The sequence below is a fragment of the Scyliorhinus canicula genome, chromosome 5 (genome assembly GCF_902713615.1).
Source record: "Scyliorhinus canicula chromosome 5, sScyCan1.1, whole genome shotgun sequence".
Lineage (NCBI taxonomy): Eukaryota > Metazoa > Chordata > Chondrichthyes > Carcharhiniformes > Scyliorhinidae > Scyliorhinus > Scyliorhinus canicula.
The window spans coordinates 27,854,039-27,874,061 of record NC_052150.1 but is presented as its reverse complement, the minus strand read 5'-3'; the positions used below and the strand labels follow the sequence as shown (position 1 = coordinate 27,874,061).

Genomic DNA, 20,023 nt, shown 5'->3' with positions numbered 1-20,023 from the left:
CAGAGATTCTTACCGTTTGAGGTTCTGCCCCAAGCTGCTCATGATCCACAAGTAGAACACCTTTCCTGGCCCTAGCTGTTTCATTGGTACCCCAATGGACCATGACAACTGGATTCTTCCCGTCCACTGCAAGTTCCTCTCCAGACTTAAGCAGATGTCCCAGCAACAAGAGTCCAACAGCCTTTTGGACTCTTGCTCTTGGCTGCAGAGAGCTGTATCTATCTCCCTGCTACCACAATGTTCCTATTTAGACCCCCACTTCAATGGCTTCCTGTAATCGTGCCATGGTTGATATGCTTATCCACCCTTGAAGCCCTTGCTCTGATCTATACAATTTGCAAGAACCTCAAACCTGCTGGACCATTGCAAGGGCTGAAGTGCCTCCAACCTCTATCTTCTGGATCTTACCTGCATCACTCACTGTCACCTTGCTGTTCTTGACAACTAGCCAAATCCAAAGACCCCATCCTAAGAGTGAGTGCCTTCTTTCTAAGTAACTTTCTCCCTCCCTGATACATCAAAGTATTTGTAGCTCAGCCTTCAGTTCATTGACTCCGAGCTGCTGTTCCTCCAGCCTTCGATCACACTAGTATCCGGCAGCGCCCACAAAATACTGCCACAGCACATCAGTTGCCAGGCCATGCTTGTGTGTTAATTTGTTTTTGCTTTCTAGTTAATAAACCCTCTTACTATGAATAAGCTTCATTGCAGTTAGTAAACCTTACTACTACTAATTAAACCATACAACTACTTTTTAAAAAATCTATCCGAGCTTCAGGAAGAAAATAAGAACAATGAATACTCACCAACCAATTATTTATCTGTTTCCTTGTGATGTCACAGATTGATTTTTCTCAGAATACATTTGGTCTGCTTTGAAGTCGCTGACTGGTTAGCTCTCGCCACCTTTTCAATCCAGTTCTCCGCTGCTCTCCTCATACTCTTTTTTTATTATCCCAGTTCTCTTCCACTCTCCTCGCGCTCTTTTATCCCGGTTCTCTTCCACTCTCCTCATGCTGTTTTATCCCAGTTCTCTGCCTCTTCACTCGCAGTCTTTTATCCCGGTTCTCTTTTGCTCACCTCATGCTCTTTTATCGAGGTTCTCTTCCACTCTTTTCACGCTCTTTTATCCTGGTTCTCTTCCACTCTCTTCACGCTCTTTTATCCCGGTTCTCTTCCACTCTCTTCATGCTCTTCTATCCCGGTTCTCCTCCACTCTCTTCACGCTATTTTATTCCGGTTCTCTTCCACTCTCCTCATGCTGTTTTATCCCGGTTCTCTGCCTCTTCACTTGCACTCTTTTATCCCGGTTCTCTTTTGCTCTCCTCACGCTGTTTATCTCTGTTCTCCGCCGCTCTTCTCATGCTCTTTTCTCCTGGTCCTCCACCGCTCTCCTCGGACTCTTTTATCCCGGTTCTCTTTTGCTCACCTCATGCTCTTTTATCGGGGTTATCTTCCACTCTCTTCACGCTCTTTTATCCCGGTTCTCTTCCAGTCTCTTCACACTCTTTTATCCCGGTTCTTTTCCACTCTCCTCATGCTGTTTTATCCCAGTTCTCTGCCTCTTCACTCGCACTCTTTTATCCCGGTTCTCTTTCGCTCACCTCACGCTCTTTTATCTCGGTTCTCTTTTGCTCTCCTCACGCTGTTTATCTCTGTTCTCCGCCGCTCTCCTCATGCTCTTTTCTCCTGGTCCTCCACCGCTCTCCTCAGACTCTTTTATCCCGGTTCTCTTCTGCTCTCCTCGTGCTCATTTATGGTATGAAAAAGGGACTAGAAGGAGGAGCATTTTTGGACCAGGGCCTAATTACATACTTTGTTCTCTTTTTGAAGCCATTAATTTTTCTTTCATGTTTATATTTCCATTGTAAATTCTGAAACGTTCAATGTGAACTCTAATTGCACCCTCTCGCCACCTGATAGGAACATCGGTGTAAGATTAAGCCATTCAGCCCATCAAACCTGCTCTGCCATTCAATATGATCATTGCTGATCATCCACTTCAAAGCCTTTTTCCCCCGCACTATCCCTTTAATGTCATTGGCATTTGGAAATCTGTCAATCTCTGCTTTAATCAGGCTCGATGACTGAGCTTCCACAGCTCCCTGGGGCAGAGAATTCCAAAGATTCACAACTCTCTGATTGATTGAAAAATTTCTCCTCCTCTCTGTCCTAACTGGCTTCTCAATTTGGAAATTGTGAACCTTGGTTCTAGACTCCCCAAACAGGGGAATCCATGTCTGGTCATTTTAGTATTTTGTAGGTTTCAATGAGCTCACCTCATTCTTCAAAACCTTCAAGAGAATACAAGCCCACTTGCTCCTGTGGTAATCGGACAGTCTTGCCATTCTGGGAACATGTCTGGTGAGCCTTTGTTGCACTCCCTTTATGGCAATACTATTCTTCCTAAGCTAAGGGGACCAAAACTGCACCAAGATTCTAAAAGTGAAGTAAAACCTCACTCCTGTACTCAAACCCTCTTGTGATGATGGTTAATTATCCATTCGCTCCCTTCATAGCTGGCTACACCTGCATGATAGTCTTCAGTGGCTTATGATGAGTCCCGAAAGATGTGCTTGTCAGGTGAATTGGACATTCTGAATTCTCCCTCGGTGTACCCAAACAGGCGCTGGAATGTGGCAACTGGGGGGATTTTCACAGTAATTTCTTGCAGTGTTAATGTAAGCCTACTTGTTACACTAAAAAGATTGTTATTATTAAGTCTTTTTTTACATGTACACTTTCTAATCTCTTACCATTTAAGAAATACTTTGTGCATCTGTTCCTCCTACCAAAATGGGTGACCTCCTATTTTTCCACATTGTATTCTATCTGCCATGTTATTGCCCACTTAAGTCTGTCTAAATCCTCTTGAAGCCGCTTTACATCTTCCTCACAACACACACATTCCCACCTAACTTTGTGTCATCTGCAAACTTGGAAATATTCCGTTTCGTTCCCACATCCAAATCATTGATTACATACAGCGAACAGCTGGAACCCGTGCACAGATCCCTACAGTACCCCACTAGCCACAGCCCGTTAATGCGAGAATGACCTGTTTATTAGAACAGTACAGCACAGAACAGGCCCTTCGTATTCCTACAGAGTATTCTTACTCTGTTTTCTGCCTGTTAACCAATCTGTAACCCATGCCAGTATATTGAATCCTATTCCATGTGCGTTTATTTTGCTAACCAACCTCCTGTAGGGGACTTTATCAAAAACCTTCTGAAAATCCAAGTAAACTACATCTACTGATTCCCCTTTATCCATTCTGTCAGTAAAACCCTAAAAAAACCTAACAAGTTTGTCGAACATGATTTTCCATTCATAAGTCCACATTGAATATGCCCAATCAGATCATAATTATGCAAGCGTCCATTTATCACATCCGTTGCAAGTAGATTGTAGCATTTTCTTGACTATGATGTAAGGCTAACAGGTCTGTAGATCCGTTTTATCTTCCTTTCACCCCGCTCCCCCTTTCTTGGATAGTGGAGTGACATTTGCTACCTTCCAATCTTCAGGAACCATTCCAGAATCTATTGAATTTGGAAGAGAATCACCAATGCATCCACTATTTCCATAGCTACCTCAACACTCTTGGATGTGGATCATCAGGTCCCAGAAGCTTATCAACCTTCAATCTCATTAATTTGTCCAATTCAACCTTCTTTCAAATCCTTCAATTCCTCATTCTTCCTAGTCCCTTGGATCTCCTAATTCTGGAAGATTCCCTGTACCTTTTCTTTGCCATTTCTCTGTTGCCCATTATAATTTCTCCAGACTCTGCTTAACCAGGGGCCACGTAGGTCACTGAACACAAGGGTGATGGGGAATGGGACTTAATGGGAATTTAGACCGGGCAGCAGAGTTTTGGATGACTTTGAGTTGAGATGGTTGAATATGGGAAACCAAGTAGAAGTATGTTGGAATAGTGGACCATTTCCTGCACGATTGGCAACGTCTTTGATTGTGTATTGCTGAATCTTGTCCTTTTGAAGGGAAGAAATATCATGCATTGTTTGTTGAAGTGAAAATATAAAAACAAGGTGATTGTTCTGATCTTGTTTAACAGGAGGAAATGGACAGGAATCCAATGGTTTCCTCCCTGCTTAATAGGCTGGCAAACTACACCAACCTCACCCAGGGCGTCCGAGAACATGAGGAGGCAGAAAACAATGAGGGGCCGAGAAAGAAAGAAATTAAGGTAAATGTACTTGGCCTACATGAGGAATTATATGATTTGAATGATAGTTGATAACTATTTCTGCCTGGCAAGCTGCCCAGTAATGTCTCCAGTCTGAATAAATGGGTGAGTAAATTCTTAATGTGAAAATGATCCAGTTTGCCATTGTGCTTTTTAGAACACCAAGAATATGTTTATATTTTGAAACCATGAAGCAATAGTGGGAAGCTGAATTTGATAACTAATTGGGAATGCTAATAAGACTGCAATTTCCCGCAGAGGTCCGGCGATGCGCCGCGATCACAAAAGCAAAGCTTGAAGGGCTAATTGCTGTCATCGGAACCTGTGGGATAAAATATACTTCTATCTCTGTTGTGAACATTTTATTGAATAAAAATTAGGACATAGAGTTTCATGTTTGAACACTGATGCTAGGTGTCCCAGAATAAGAGGATTATTGGTTTCTGCTGTACTGAGGGGAGGCCATTGTGTTTGCCTTTCTCTCTAATTGGGGGTGTGTGAGAGAGAGAGTGAGAGAGTATGTCACAGAGAATCAGGAGTTGTCTGTTCTGTAATTGTTGTCTCTGCACTGCCCAGGTAGGATCGTAGGAGCAAGAGTAGCCATTTCGCCTCTCAGACTTGCTCTGCAACTCAATGAGATCATGGCTGAGCAGCAGCCTAACTCTATATACCTGCCTTTTCCCCATATTCCTTGGTTTCTCTTTGACTAACACCAAATCTATCAATCTAATTTCATCTTAAAAATTGGCCTTGCATTAATTGTGGTTTCCAGATGAATTCCAAATTTTCGCCACCCTTTGCATCAAGACAAATTTCCTAGTTTCACTTTACCATAAAGTCAACCAGGTGTATGGTGACTCCATTTTCCCAAAATTCATGTTTTTGCATATGCTTGGCATTTACAGCCATGACCTGCTTCCTTTGCATTAGTACTCATTCAGCCCAGGGGTGGCACGGTGGCATAGTGGTTAGCACTGCTGCCTCACAGCTCCAGGGTCCCGGGCGCAATACCAGCCTTGGGTGACTTGGGTGGAGTTTGCACTTTCTCCCGTGTCTGTGTGGGTTTCCTCCGGATGCTCCGGTTTCCTCCCACAGTTCAAAAATGTGCAGGTTAGGTGGATTGGCCATGCTAAATTGCCCTTTATTGTCCAAAAGGTTAGGTGGGGTTACGGGGATAGGGTGGAGGCGTGCTCTTAAGCTTAAGTAGGGTGCTCTTTCCAAGGACTGGTGCAGATTCGATGGGCTGGATGGCCTCCTTCTGCACTGTAAATTCTGTGATTCTATGATTTCCATGAAAAAATGGAGGTGAGTTTGTTTTTTCTGTGATCTTTTGTCAACGCTCTTTTTTCCCCACAAGATAAGAGGCATCAAGTGCTTATAACTTCAGTTGTTGATACTCTACATGCCTGATTGGCACCTTTCTATGTGGTTATAGCAACACCAGTTATTTTAAAGAAAATTGTGCTTTTTAAATAGTTCCACACATGGCATTGTTACTGTTGTTAGTTCTGTACAGTGTATATTGGGTAAATGGGCATGGAAGTGCTATGTGGGCCATTGGGGATGGGTGGGGTGCATGGAGGGGTCATGGGAAGTGGGAGGTGTAAGGGGCCAAAAATATAAGCAAACAATTGGGAATAAGCCCCAGAAAGCCGAGGCGCACCATTTAACCAGCTGACCTTGGAAATCGGTCACCCTTGTGACCCTCTGACCTAAGCCTGATCGATGCTCTATGAAGGTTTAGCACAACTTTCTTGCTTTTGTAATTTTTCATTTGATAAAGCAAAGAATCATGAATAATTTTTAGTCATTTCAACTTGTCTAGTCACCTTCAAAGATTTGTGTGCATACACCCCATGTCTCTGTTCCTATCACTTTGTTTAAATTGACTCTCCTCATTTTCTTACTAAAATGCATTACTTCGGACCAATGCCGAATTTCCTTTGCAGTGTCAGCCTATTTTGCCAGTCTCCCCATGTTCTCCAAACAATCTTCTAGTATTTACTCTATTGTTTACTATATGGTTGATTTTCGTGTCATTTGCAATGAATGAAATAATGTCCTGTTTACCCAAATTTATCAAAAAGAGCAGTGGCCCTAACACTGTTACCTGGGAACGTCATTGTTTAACACCCTGGCATTGCAATTTGGAAGCCAATTCACTGCTGAAGGTAAAATGCTCAGCCAATTTGATCATGCCAATTCACTGCTGGGTGGATTAGGTTGAAATCACCCATGTGACATTAGCAATGATGTCCGTTGATTTATTCAATCTGTGCTTTGACATGTGGGCTTGACATGTGCTGTGTGAAGGTGAGGGAGATCAGTGGACTGTAGGCAATGCAATATTCATCTCTTGTACCTGTTATGGCCACAGCAAATGTAAAATGCTTTCCCAGAGGGTAAGTTGGCTTACTGGGCCGTACCCGTTTCTATTCTGAAAATGGGAAGAAACCATACTAATCTTAGCAACACAATATCCAGTAATATGTTTTTGGATTTCAAAATTAAAATAAAAAGTTTATCAACAAGATAAAAAGAAAACTTAAGCACAAAAGATTGCAGTTACGTAGTTAAAATTAGTCTTACAAAACATTCCCCAAAATGACTTGCTATTTGGTCAGACCAACAAGTAAACACCTTCCAGACAACAATCCCTGGCGGCATGGTAGCACAGTGGTTAGCTACTGGGTTTGATTCCTGGCTGGGTCGCTGTGTGGAGTCTGCATGTTCTCCCCGTGTCTGCGTGGGTCTCCTCCGGGTGCTCTGGTTTCCTCCCACAAGTCGCGAAAGATGAGCTTGTGAGAGGAGTTGGACATTCTGAATTCTCCCTCAGTGTCCCCCAACAGGTGCTGGAGTGTGGCGACTAGGGGATTGTTGCAGTAACTTAATTGCCGTGTTAACGTAAGCCTACTTGAGACACTAATAAAGATTATTATTTAACTGTAATAATCCAGTAATATTACCCCAAGGCAAAGCTGCTGTCCTTTTATTAAGGCATATCCTACGACCTCTCAAGCTTGCTTCCACTCTGCTTGGTAAATCTAAAACCTCAGAACAAGGCTGCTTTTTGCAGTCTCGAGGCTGCTTTTTGCAGTCTCATGACTTTTCTGGCTTGACTGGATGGCTGATTCAAAATGCACTTCTTCTCCCAGCCAAGAGCTGTTTCCAGCAGGTCTTCCTCACTCAGCTAACCCTTCAGCTCTCAATATCTCTCCCTGAATAACCTTTTTCCCTTTTTGTCCTCCGCACCTTCGTGTTTTCCTATGGTCCTCATCTTCGGGTCAAATAAAACATAAAGCGTTCACTTGTTTACTTATGAAAATTTTTTGAGCTGCAAAAGCCTTTTTCTCCCCATGGAAAGTTAACAGGTGAAAACAACAGATTTGATATCTCTCCTAATCCAAATTTCTACTCCTAGCCTATTTGCTTCTAAACCACTTGAGCAGGAAAGTCAATAGAAGTGCATGCAGCTAGCAACCTTTACTCCATTCCCCTCAACTCTTCCAAACAAAATGGATTTGCATTTGTGATGCAACAGCAAGAGACCAAAGGACTGGAAGATCAATCATACTGGATCACCTCCGGGCATATCCTGGTATCTATCATCAGTGTAATATAATTTAAGTTCAACTCGTCCCTCATTTCCAAGGCCACTTGGAGATTTCAACCATTCATTTATAGATGGGTAGGGGTCGGGGAATGGAAATCACAATCCTTGCACATTTTGCGTCTCCTGAATGTCTTCAACATTCCATGCGAGCTCTGTCCCTTTTGACCACCTTTGGTGACAGCCATGATTTCACATCTAAAGTCGACTTCCCTCCTTCCTTCTCCTGACTACCTTCCCCCGCCCTATCGTGCTCATGACCCACCTTGGCCTGAAAAACATCAACTTCAGCATGACCAAAGGTGCTGTTACAAGTGGAGCTTGTGTGTTTGCAGTGAGATGTTCAGGCTTTGTGGTGTGTTTGAAAGTCAATTATAGTCTGCATTTCACCCTGATTTTCTAGTGAGAATAATTGCACCTGGTTCACCTTCACTCAAAGCATGCAGTTCTTGATCCTCAATGGATTTATAACCTGTTGGCTATCGGAAGTCATTAAATGTGATTAAAGCAGGGAGTCAACAGGCAAGGCACACTAGCACAGTGGTTAGAAAAGTTGCTTCACAGCTCCAGGGTCCCAGGTTTGATTCCCAGCTTGGGTCACCGACTGTGCGGAGTCTGCACGTTCTCCCCGTGTCTGTGTGGGTTTTCACTCCTGTTTCCTCCCACAAGTCCCGAAAGACGTTGGGTTATTTGGACATTCTGAATTCTCCCTCAGTGTACCTGAACAGGCACTGGAATGTGGTGACTAGGGGCTTGTCACAGTAATTTCATTGCAGTGTTAATGTAAGCCTACTTGTGACAATAAAGATTTAAAAAAATTAGACCAGGGTTGTCTTGGCTGTGGAGTCACTGATGTGAATTGTGTAACTGCATGTAGGGTTTTCTGTTGTCTGGTCAAACTGGAGCTTTTACTTCCTATTGTGGATATAGACTGTTTATAATGGATGCTTGCTAGAAGTACAAGTGAGTCATACAAGTTCAGCTGCCCTTTCGCAAACGTCTGCAACACTACTTGCTGCAGTCTAAGTGGAGAATGAAAATGCTCTCCTCCCTGAGGATTGTTTCAAGTTAAGTTGACTGCTGTACATGATCAAGCACTCTAATAGACTGGACATTCCTGCCTGAGTGACCTCTTTCTCCGTTTTCCTAACAGCCTCATGGGGTGCGTGGAAACAATGTAAAATATGTCTCCCGCCGAAGTGCCTTGTCCAGTACGAGTATTTCTGCAGACATGACACATTCTGTTGACACATTGGATAAAAACACATTCTGTTGGCACATTGGATATAAATATCTATGTTGGGCTCATCCATAACAAAATACTTCTGTTTCACTGCGACCAATAAATTTGTTCAGGTCCATAAATAGACTAAGCCGTGTGATGATAGAGCTATCAAAAATAGTGTTCTAAATTTGAAGTGCGTTCCTTTTGTCATCTACAATCTCTGTATTGTAACCATTATCTCTGCTGTGCAGGAAGAATGAGTTTTATTTATGTGGCAAGGTTAATGTCCTCTGGACATCTGAGATTGCTTTACATCCGATTAAATACTGTTGAAGTGCAGCCCCAGCCCTAATGTATAGAAAGCAGCAGCTAGTAAGCACCTAGCAAGGTCCCATAAATAGCAATGAGATCTGTTTAAATTGTTTTGGTTGAGGAATATATATTGGCCCTTTTGAATGGTGCAGTGGGATCTTTTACATTCACCCGAATGGGTGGCCGCGAGGCATAAATTTTTAACATCGGTGCGCAAGAGTCTTGCAACACTCCCCCTAAACTGCACTGAAGTATCAGCCTTTAAGTTACGCCCACAACCTTCAGGCATGGGGACTTTTGTGCTACCACTTTTTGAGGAATGCTAACCCATGTTGTCTGATGCAGACTTCTGATTTATCTCTATGTAATTATTGTTGTGGAAATAAAAATGGCACCAAGCATGAATTGGGTCAGTGTGGACGAGTTGCGCAGGATCTCTGCTTCCAGTGACAGGACACAATTGAGATGACTGAACGTTAAGACATCCATCCTGTGCTCTTCACTATTGGAGGCAGCCATTCAGTTCAGGCCATATTATCGTGGCCTGCGGAGAAGGTGATGGCGGTGCCCATGGGCCGCACGTGGGTGGTGTTGGAACACTGGGCCTAGAAACAGTGGTGACCGACCAGGCCTGGCACACAGCAGCAAAATGTCCCTTCTTTCCGCAGCCGTTGCAGGTTGCACTCCGCGCCGGGCAGCGCTGCCGGGGGTGTTTGTTCTGCCCGCAGAAGTAGCATTTGGGCCTCCCGGGGTTGGCTGGCTGCCGCGTGGCGCAGGCTTTCGGTGGGCTGTGGTCGGTAGCTGGTGGGGCCCACGATGCCCATAAGGGTGCCATGCAGTCGGGGGGTGTACAACTGGACGTTACGGGAGGCCACTGTTAACGAGTTTGCGAGCTGCTTGATTCTCGCAAGATCAAGCGTACCCCCCTCCAATAGGCGCTGGCGGATGTACGCCGACCCCATGCCCGTAACAAAAGGGTCTCTGATTAAAAGTTCTGTATGCTGGACTGCTGAAACTACCTAGCAGTCACAGTTCCTCGCCAGGATGTGCAGGGCATGCCAGAAACCTTCTAGGGGCTCTCCGGGGAGTTGCTGTCTCGTGGACAGGAGGTGCCTGGTGTATAGTTTGTTGACCGGCCGAACGTAATGTCCTTTCAGGAGCTCCATTGCTTCAGAGTAAGTGGGCGCATCCCGGATGAGAGGAAAAATGTCAGGGCTCGCCCGTGAATAAAGGACCTGGAGCTTTTATGCGTCCGAGGGTTCTTCAGCGGATGTTCGGAGGTAGCTTTCGAAGCAGGGCTAGTCAGTGGTCAAAAGCGGACATGGCATTGACTGCTTGAGGGCTCAGCTGTTGGCGATCAGGCTTGATGCGAAGTTCCATTGTTTTAAAAATCTTTGCTCAATAAATTGATGCACCATCAATTACTACAAAGGCGAGAGTAGTGAATAAGCAAGACTTTATTGAGCAAAGATGTGTGGCCTCCTGTAGCTGCTATCAGAATGGGCGCAGCACCGGCGAGCGCACACATTTATACGCCGCCTACTGGGCGGAGCCAGCAGGCAGGGATTTACCCATGTACCTCTAGTACAGGAGTCTTACTGTACTACATCTAATATACATCTAAGACAGTTAGTGGTGACTACCACAGAGCTGCTGGTGGAAAGCAGTCTGCTCTGTTCTGCTTCCCCTTCCCCCACTCTGTAAAATCCACCCAAAGGCTGCCCAAATTGAATTCAGGCAGGGTCCAGCACGACACTAGTTTCAACATTTTGCTGTTATCTAATTAGTATAGTGGACCAGTTACCATAGTAAAACTGCACTGCATCAAGAGCTTTGAATGTCTTAGCATGAGGCATGTTGCAGTTCTATCAGTCGTCTTGTGATGCATTCCATGGTCTGATGCAAAATCTGAAGTTCCTTTAATTTACAAGGAGGTGTCGCATTCTTTGGTGCTTCAGGCAGTGAGCTTGACCTGCAATTGACTGCAAATGTTCATAGGAATAATTGTGAATCTGACATGTCTTGCAAATTGTAATGCCCTTGTTTTCTACTGGGATTTTTAAGCAATCCCGACATCGGTTGCAGCATAAAATGAGTCTAATAGGACCACAGGAAGAGGCCTGGATGACACAGGGTCATTTGACTTTTGGCAATTTGTTGGAAAATTGTTTTGGAATTTGAATGCCAATTTTCCCATCCAAGCCTCTAACTTACTCCCCTGGTGCAGAACATTTTAAAAAAAAAATGATCAAACTTGTGTTAGAAAAAGTTCTTATGACTGATGATTTTCCCCTCTGCAATCTACACTTGTGCGAGTTCTCCTGCTTTAAAGTAACTCCCAGGATTTGTCACATTTACAGCGATAGGAAGTTGCATGCATCAGGCATCTAGAACCTGCAAATGTCTCCATGTTTTATCTAATGGCAGTGAAGACCAGGACACTGATTTTGTTGGAAAGGTTTTAAAGACTGCGGAATAAATGGTGAGGTTTAAGGAGGGGATTTCACAGTCTGCAGAAGAGATTGCCAGTGGGTTGGGCCAAGATCCCAGAAAGACAGGCTAGAGGGGCAATAATCCCGATTTTAACCTCTCACCCCCAGTGAACGTGGAATGTATTTGTGTTGGATATTCGATTCGCACCCCACTTGATTTTACACTTTTTTAAAATTTAGAATACCCAATTAATTTTTTCCAATTAAGGAGCAATTTGGTGTGGCCAATCCACCTAGCCTGCACATCTTTGGGTTGTGGGGACGAAACCCACGCAAACACGGGGGGGAATGTGCAAACTCCACACGGACAGTGACCCAGAGCCGGGATCGAACCTGGGACCTCGGCGCTGTGAGGCAGCAGGGCTAACCCACTGTGCCACCGTGCTGCCCTTGATTTTACACTCTTGACTTTAATGGAGCTGAAAATAAGGTGAAATGTAAATTGGGCAACCAACCTACATATCCCCTGGACTCATCAGGCACATTAAAATTGGGCCTAGAGGGTTTGGGAGGGAAGTAAAAGGCTGGAAGAGGCTGTAATGAGAGGGTAGGACAGTAGTTGGAGAGAGCAATTGGGTGAAGAATGGGTGTTCCGGTGGTTATAGGAACTTTCTGAAGGACACGAGTGGTGTGTGAGGGGGAAAATTACCCATTGACCACCCCAGCATTGGAGACTTGAAAGGTAAGGGGGGAATTTTAAAAAAAAAAGTGGGATGTGGGTGTTGCTGACTGGGCCACCAGTTACTGCCCATCCCTAATTGCCCTTGGAGCATTTAAGAATCTAGGGGATGGGTGGGACAAATGCAAATTATTGCATTTTGGGAAAAATGTGTGTAGAGAAAATAGAACACACACAGATGTGATGTAAGCTCAAAATGAAGAGAATTAGCTCAGTGAAACTCTAAGGCATCAGTGAATACGATACTGTCCGTGACTAATCAGGGAGATGGTAGAGGCCGCCACAGGGTGGTGGGAGGGGAGACAATACCGGGAAGAAACTGTTAAGCTTATTTTTCAGGCTATAGTGGGTGGGGGACTAGAGAGAATAGGTTTGGGAGGAATGTGTGGTTCGGAACAAGACTGAAAGAAAGAAAATGATCAGTCGAAAATTCCAATCTGAGGATTAGGGGGCAGCTAGAGAAATGAAGTCCAGTTGTAGACTGCATAGGGCGGGGGGGGGGGGGGGGGGGGGGGGGGAGGAGGAGAGAGAGAGGAGAGCTTGGAGAAGCACTGGTTAACTGAGGAGTCCAGGTCAGAGTGGAAACTACAATCTGAGGCTTCTCCAGAAACTATTTTTAATTGCCTTCGTTTCTCTGTAATAATACTATAAATGTTTTGCCTGTGGGATATATTTTGTCCAGGGTGCAAAACTTTCCATTTGTCAATGTTAAGTTTAATTTGTCATCTACCATTCTATTTGTGTGAAGGTCACAATGCCCTCTGCAAATCCTTAGCTGGACCCACTGTTGTTCTGGCATTGCTATTTTAGACTGTATTGCAAATTTGCAATCTAGGTTATTTTAAGCAAATGGGAAACCATGATCAAAGTTGGGGAACTGAACTCGACATCTTGAGCTTTATTTTTGCCCCCTTTCCTCATGACCTCACATCATCCAAAATTTAGTAGATCCAACAGCTTTCACCAGCATTGTTGCATGTTTTAACCAACATTTAAAACCAGTCTGGTACTCTTCCCTAGATTCATATTTTGTACAACCTCCTGAAAGTTCTAATAAACTTCTAATAAACTGTCAGTTGTCTGTAGGAGAAATGCTCTTATAATGACCTCAAATGTGTTTTCCAAAATTGAGGTACTGGAAAGTGAATATTAGGAATGATTAAAGGTTAGTTAAACTGTAAATGCATGCACAAGCTATGAATTCCTCATGGGGTTAGAAAATTAAACCACCAAGACTGCCCGTTCATTGAGTCATTTGGGCAATGTTTTGACATTAAAGTCTTTAGTCCGTAGGGTCGTTCAGGTTCCTTTGATAATTTTTCTGCTGGTGTACAAACTCCTCAACTAATATTTATGTAAAATCAGAATGCATCTACAACAGAGAGAGGAAGGGTTACAGCGTTAAAACTGTACACCAATACTAGTATGCCCACTTAGACTCTGGAAGTAAAAGGGATGAGATTAAAAGCAGCAAGTTCAAATACAACTATCAGCACTGATGGTAAATTTGCCCCAGACAGATCGAGGCAGGAAGCATTGTGCCCTCAGACTGAAGTTCATTGCTCTGAAGTCTCGGAAGGTGATCAATGCCCTCTTAAGGGGAAAGGAAGGTATCCATGCCAGCTCATCTTGAGGTTGTGCAAGTCTGGAAATATTGATAATTGTAAGATTACAGATTTGATCCATTCAATATTCTGGCTAATGGTATTAACTTGCCAGCTGTCAGTGAAGTCTAACCTCAATTAATCTCACTAATTTTGTCAATCACAGCCACTGATTTCAATCATCTGCCAGCAAAAGCTAGGAGTCTAGTAATATATGAGCATAGGGCTGAATGGCCTACTCTTATTCCTTTGAACCTCATTCAATAAGATCTTGGCTGATATGCTCATGGTCTCAACTCCATTTCTCCCTCCCTCACACTCCCATTACCCTTGACTGCCTATCAAAAATCTGTCCAACCCTGCCTTGAATGTATTTAATGGCCCAGCCTCTCTCTCTAACCCTTCCTCTCTCTGTTGTAGATGCATTCTGATTTTCCCACTGGAAAAGAGAATTCCACACACTGCGGCTAACCTGACATGGCTCAGTTGATAGGATTCTGGCCTCTTGTCAGGAGGATGTGAATTGAAGCATCACCATTCTGGAGACCTGAGCACATAATTTAACGTGATCATTCTATGTACTTTCTGATAAAGCAGTGATATAAATTCAATGATGGGTTTTAAAATGGTATTGGATAAATAATTCAAGGGGAAGAAAAAGAGAGATGAGAAACTTTCACCCTGTTATCTGGAACAGGTGACAAAGGTGGTGGCCAAGAGTGTGTGTGGATGCTGTTTATATGGATTTCCAGAAGGCATTTGATAAAGTACCTCACGGGACTGCTAAGTAAAGTTGAAGCTCAAGAATCTGTGCTGGAGCCTCAGTTATTCATAGTATTTATTAAGGATTGAGATGATGACAAATATAGGCTGCATTGTGAGCAGTGTAGATGGATGTGGAGCTCTGAAGAAGCTTGCTTTTTGTGCAAATATCATTAGAATGTCATGGGCAGGTACAGGAAATAATCAAAAAGGTTAATGGCATGCAGGCCTTTATACCTAGAACTAGAACACAAGGTGTTGGAGGTTAGGCTGCAGCTATGAAAAGTTCTGGTTGGATCCGGAGTTTTAAAAAATAAATTTACAGAATATGGGCATCGCTGACTAGGCCGCCATTTATTGCCTACCGCTAAAGTGGTTAAGACAGTTCTGTACACTACATCTTAAGAAGAATATATTGGCGTGGAGCGAATTCAGCACAGATTTACCAGAATGATCCCTAACCTCCAAGGGTTAAATTACAAGTGGAGGTAACACCAACTAGGCTTGTATTTCTCTGAATTTAAGAGGGTTAAGTTGCAATTCCGATTGGCAGGCAGTGATTAGTGGAGTACAGCAGGGATCTGTGCTAGGACCCCAGCTGTTCACATTATGTATTAATGATTTGCATGATGGAACTAAATATTATTTCCAAATTTTCAGATGATGCAATGTTGGGTGAGAGGGTGAACTGAGGAGGATGCAGAGATGCTTCAACTGGATTTGGACAGGCTGAGTGAGTGGGCATATGCATGGCAGATGCAGTATCATGTGGCTAAATGGGAGTTTATCCACCTTGGTAGCAAAAATAGGAAGGCCGATTAGTATTTGAATGGGTGTTAATTGAGAGAGGTGGATACTCAGTGAGACCTTGATGTCCTCGTGCATCAGTCGCTGAAAGTATGCGCGCAGGCACAGCAGACAGTAAAGAAGGCAAATGGTATGTTGACCTTCACAGCGAGAGGATTTGAGTATAGGAATACGGATGTTTTACTACAATTGTATAGGACATTGGTGAGGCCACATGTAGAGTATTGTGTGCAGTTTTGGTGTCCTTGTGTGAGGAAGGATGTTCTTGCTATGGAGGGAGTGCAGTGAAAGTTTACGAGGCTGATTCCTGGGATGGTGGGACAGTCATATGAGGTGAGACTAAGTTGGTAAGGATTATATTCATTGGTGTTTAAAAGAGGTGAGAGCGGATCAACCGGATTAGACTGGGTGGATTCATAAAGAATGTTCTCAATGATGGGGTAGTCTGGAACTAGGTGTTATACATTGAGGATAAGGGGTAAACCTTTTAGGACTGAGGTGTTGAGAAATGTCTTCACCGAGAGAGTGGTGAATCTGCGGGATTCACAAAAAGCAGTTGCGACGAATACATTGTGTAATTTCAAGAAAGCATTGGATATAGCTCTTGGGCTAAAGGGATTGGGGGTGGGGGGGGCGGGATCAGGGTATTGAACTTGATGATCAGCCATGACCATAATAAATGGCGGAGCAGGCTCGAAGGGCCGAATGGCCTCCTGTTTCTATTTTCTATGTTTGTTTCTATGTAGTTTGTCAATACTATGAAGGGAAACTCTAAGACTATTCCTGCTGGTTGGCGAGTCTAGGGCTAGGGAGCATAGCCCCAAAAATTAAAGCCAGAGCATTCAGGGATGAAGTTCGGGAATACTTGCACTGGAGAAGGTGGGAGAATGTTGGAACTTTACTCCACAAATGGTAATTGAAGCTAGGCCAATTGTAAATTTTAAGTTTCACAGAATTTTATAAAAGGTACAATGTGCCTTTCATATGTGTGCGCACGCAGCATGGTCCACATTAGTGTGGAATAGTGCTAAACAGCACCATGGTGAGGTGTCCCAGTTACTGGCATGTGTTCTCCGGCACCGGGACAATCTGGCGCAGACATATTTAAGTGAGTCATACTGCTCGGTTAGATATGTAAATTCAGTGAGGGCAGGATCTGGATTGTGTCACATCACAAGATCTCACGAGGCATTCAAAGAGTCTCCAATCTCGTTCGATTTAACGGCCTGGTCACGTCACCGAGCGGGCGCGACAAGGCCGTTCAATCGCGCCAGTCGTCCTTGTTGTAATGGAAGAAATGCAGCAGCCAATTTGAGTACAGCAAACTCCCACATACAGCATTGTGATAATGAGCAGACAATCTGTTTTGTGATGTTGATTGAGGAGTAAATAGTGACCAGAGGATTGGGGATAATATTTCTGCTCTTTTTTCTCTCAAAATACCACCATGGGATTGTTTGCAACCTCCCAAGAAGAAAGTAGAAAGGGCTGTAGTTTCTGAAAGACTGCACATGTGACAGTGCAGCATACCTGGATACTGCACTGGAGCATCGGCCTGCATATTTTATGTTCATATTCTGGCACGGGGCTTGAGTACACTAGCTTTTGATTCAGAGGTGAGAATATTATTAACTGTGAGTCATAGTTGACACCATACTAAAAACATTTACTGATCTTCGGCGAAGGTAGGAATATGGCTTGAGGCCATGGATCAGATATGATCTCATTTGAATGGCCGCACAGGCTTGAGGGAATAAATGATCTCTTTCTGCTCCTATGATCACTCTTCACAAGACCTGGCACAGAATCAAGTGCTATAACTGAAGTCTAGTGATGAGGCACAGCAGGAAATTATACCCATTTATCTCCATTCTCACCTAACCAGTAAACATGAGTCCCCCTCCCCCAGGAATCTGATCACACCCCTATTCTATAATGAACTCCCCCAAAAACACTCCACGAGAATTTCAAGACTGATTTGCTTTCAAATTATCTCTTGCTCTACTACTGGTTGTCTGTTTTTAAAGTTGTGTGTTTTAGCCTTTTATCTTCATTTTGGAGAAATTTAAAATGTTTAATCATGCTTTGTTGGTCCTTTCCAAAGTTCTCGTGACTTATAAATGGTGAATTCTGCTCCTAATTTACGATTTGGCCCCATCAGTAGTTAAATGAGTTATGTCACAAGTGGGCATTCTGTGCTGCTGCATTACTGCCCAGGTGGTGAAGAAGAAAATTTACTCCAGTGTTAAAAGATCCAAAAATGTTAACTTGCACCTGGACTACAGTCCAATGATCTGCCATGATTATCACTGTGATCTCAAGTCACCCAGCTTAATTGAGTTGCAATTTATTGCAATCATTGGTAATACGCACAAGATTGTGAAAATATTGTAATTCTTATTTGGAGCTTGGAGTAATGTTCCTGAACTTGTCTTGGAGATTGTGAGTTCATGTTGTCAACCCAGTGGAGAACATTTAATTGAAATAAATCTTGGTCGAACCTTCAGCTCCACTTCTTCATTTCCTCCTAAATTATACCATAGAAATCTGTCTGTACTTTTTTGTGCATCCTGTGTCCTACAAAAATAATGCCCACCTTCTGGGATCATCTTCATATCAGAAATAGTTCAAATCGGAGACCAGACCGGTTTGTGAGTTTAGATCCCACTCCAGATATTTGAGCACCTAAGCTAGAGTGACACTTGGTGTTCAGTGCCGAAGGACTGCTACGCTGCTGAGGGTGTTGTCTTTGGAATGAGCCGTTCAAAGGCCTCTTGGGTGGATGTGTAAGTTTCCATGGCACCATATGAAGAAGAGAAAGTGAGCTCTCCAGGTACCTTGGCTAAGATTGAATCTTTATTCAACAGCTGAAACAGCTGATTTGGTTCTTGATGTTTGTGGAATTCTGTTGTGCACAAACTGATTGCTATGTCTCTCCCAATGGTGGTTCAATTTCAAAAGTGCCTCATTGCCTGTGAAGGGCGTTGGAACTTCCTGAGGGGAGAAAGCTGCTGTATAAATGCATGTTTGTTTGTCTTGTCAACTTTTCAGTAATCTGGACAACAGAAGTATTAAGCAACCACACTGCCTTTAATAGGCATCATCGCTCAACTGCTTAAATGTTGTGAATTTTACATTTCAGTGTCACGCTATTTAGTAACTTTGCTGTTTAAAATCGAGTCCTGCCTTTTTTCTCAGCAGTTGCTGTGCGTTGATGGTCGTCGCTGCTTCTTCTTTCTCAAGTGAAGGCCTAATTCAATTAACGTTGTCTTGCAGGCTCCTCGAATGGGCACATTTATCGGGGTGTACCTGCCGTGCCTACAGAACATTTTGGGAGTTATCTTGTTCTTGCGCTTGACATGGATTGTTGGAGCTGCGGGAATCTTCGGGTCCTTCTGGATTGTCTTCATGTGCTGTGCTTGTGTAAGTTGGAAGTTAACAAATGCTAGCTTTTGGGAATTGCAATTAAAAGGAATAATCACAGTGATAAATGGAAAACGGGTCCAGTACTTTGAATATAAAGTTCTCCGTCAGAAAGTACTAGAAAATAAAATTTTAAATGCAGAGAATGCTTGTCACCGAAAGGAAATTTTCCAAAAAACGGCCTCGGCTATATATATATATATACAATGTCGTCAGCAAATGTGCTGCGGCTATCTGTCCCATTGGAATTGAGTTTTAAAAATTGAATACTTTCTGCCAAATGCTGATCCTGGTGTTCAAATCCGCGCCTAAAATGTGCAAATTCCATTTAATTGGCGTGAATAAATGTAAAAAATGGGTTTTGGTGTTTGAAATCCAGGATTGAATTTGTTATCCTAAAGCTACTAACTTTGATATAAATTGTCTGGCATCATCATGGTATGAATCGTAAGGGATTTGGTATCATTGGAGTGTGAACCATAAAGGTGTGCAGCATTGCCGTTGTGTGAATTGGTCGGTTAGAGTGTCACTGCATTGTGAGTTTTATGATTCTTGTCCTGGATTCAGTTATCCATTTGAAATTTCCTATGCTTGGTTATTATGGGGTTCTCTATGAATAGAAGTTAAAGCTATATTTTAGACTGGATAAGAGGGAGATATTGTTCCTTTGAGCTAGTCCCATATGATGAACTCCGATTTCATAATTGCTGACATGTAACATCCAAAGCAGTCATTTTGTTTTTTTTAAACTAAATTTGGAGTACGTAATTATTATTTTTTTCCCCAGTTAAGGGGCAATTTAGCGTGGCCAATCCATCTATCCTTTACATCTTTTGGTTGTGGGGATGAGGACCACACAGACACTGGGAGAATGTTCAAACTCCCCACGGACAGTG

The 20,023-nt window shown here is 43.3% G+C and overlaps 1 protein-coding gene across 4 annotated transcripts in view; it reads left to right on the top strand.

The window, feature by feature from the left end:
- LOC119965868 (solute carrier family 12 member 7-like) overlaps positions 1–20,023 on the top strand; it is a 320,909-nt gene that overhangs the window by 220,536 nt on the left and 80,350 nt on the right. For all 4 annotated transcript variants that reach the window (XM_038796817.1, XM_038796813.1, XM_038796815.1 and 1 more), the window contains exons 3-4: positions 4,082–4,213; positions 18,981–19,127. In XM_038796817.1, the coding sequence (XP_038652745.1) occupies positions 4,082–4,213; positions 18,981–19,127 (279 nt within the window). The remainder of the gene's footprint in view (positions 1–4,081; positions 4,214–18,980; positions 19,128–20,023) is intronic.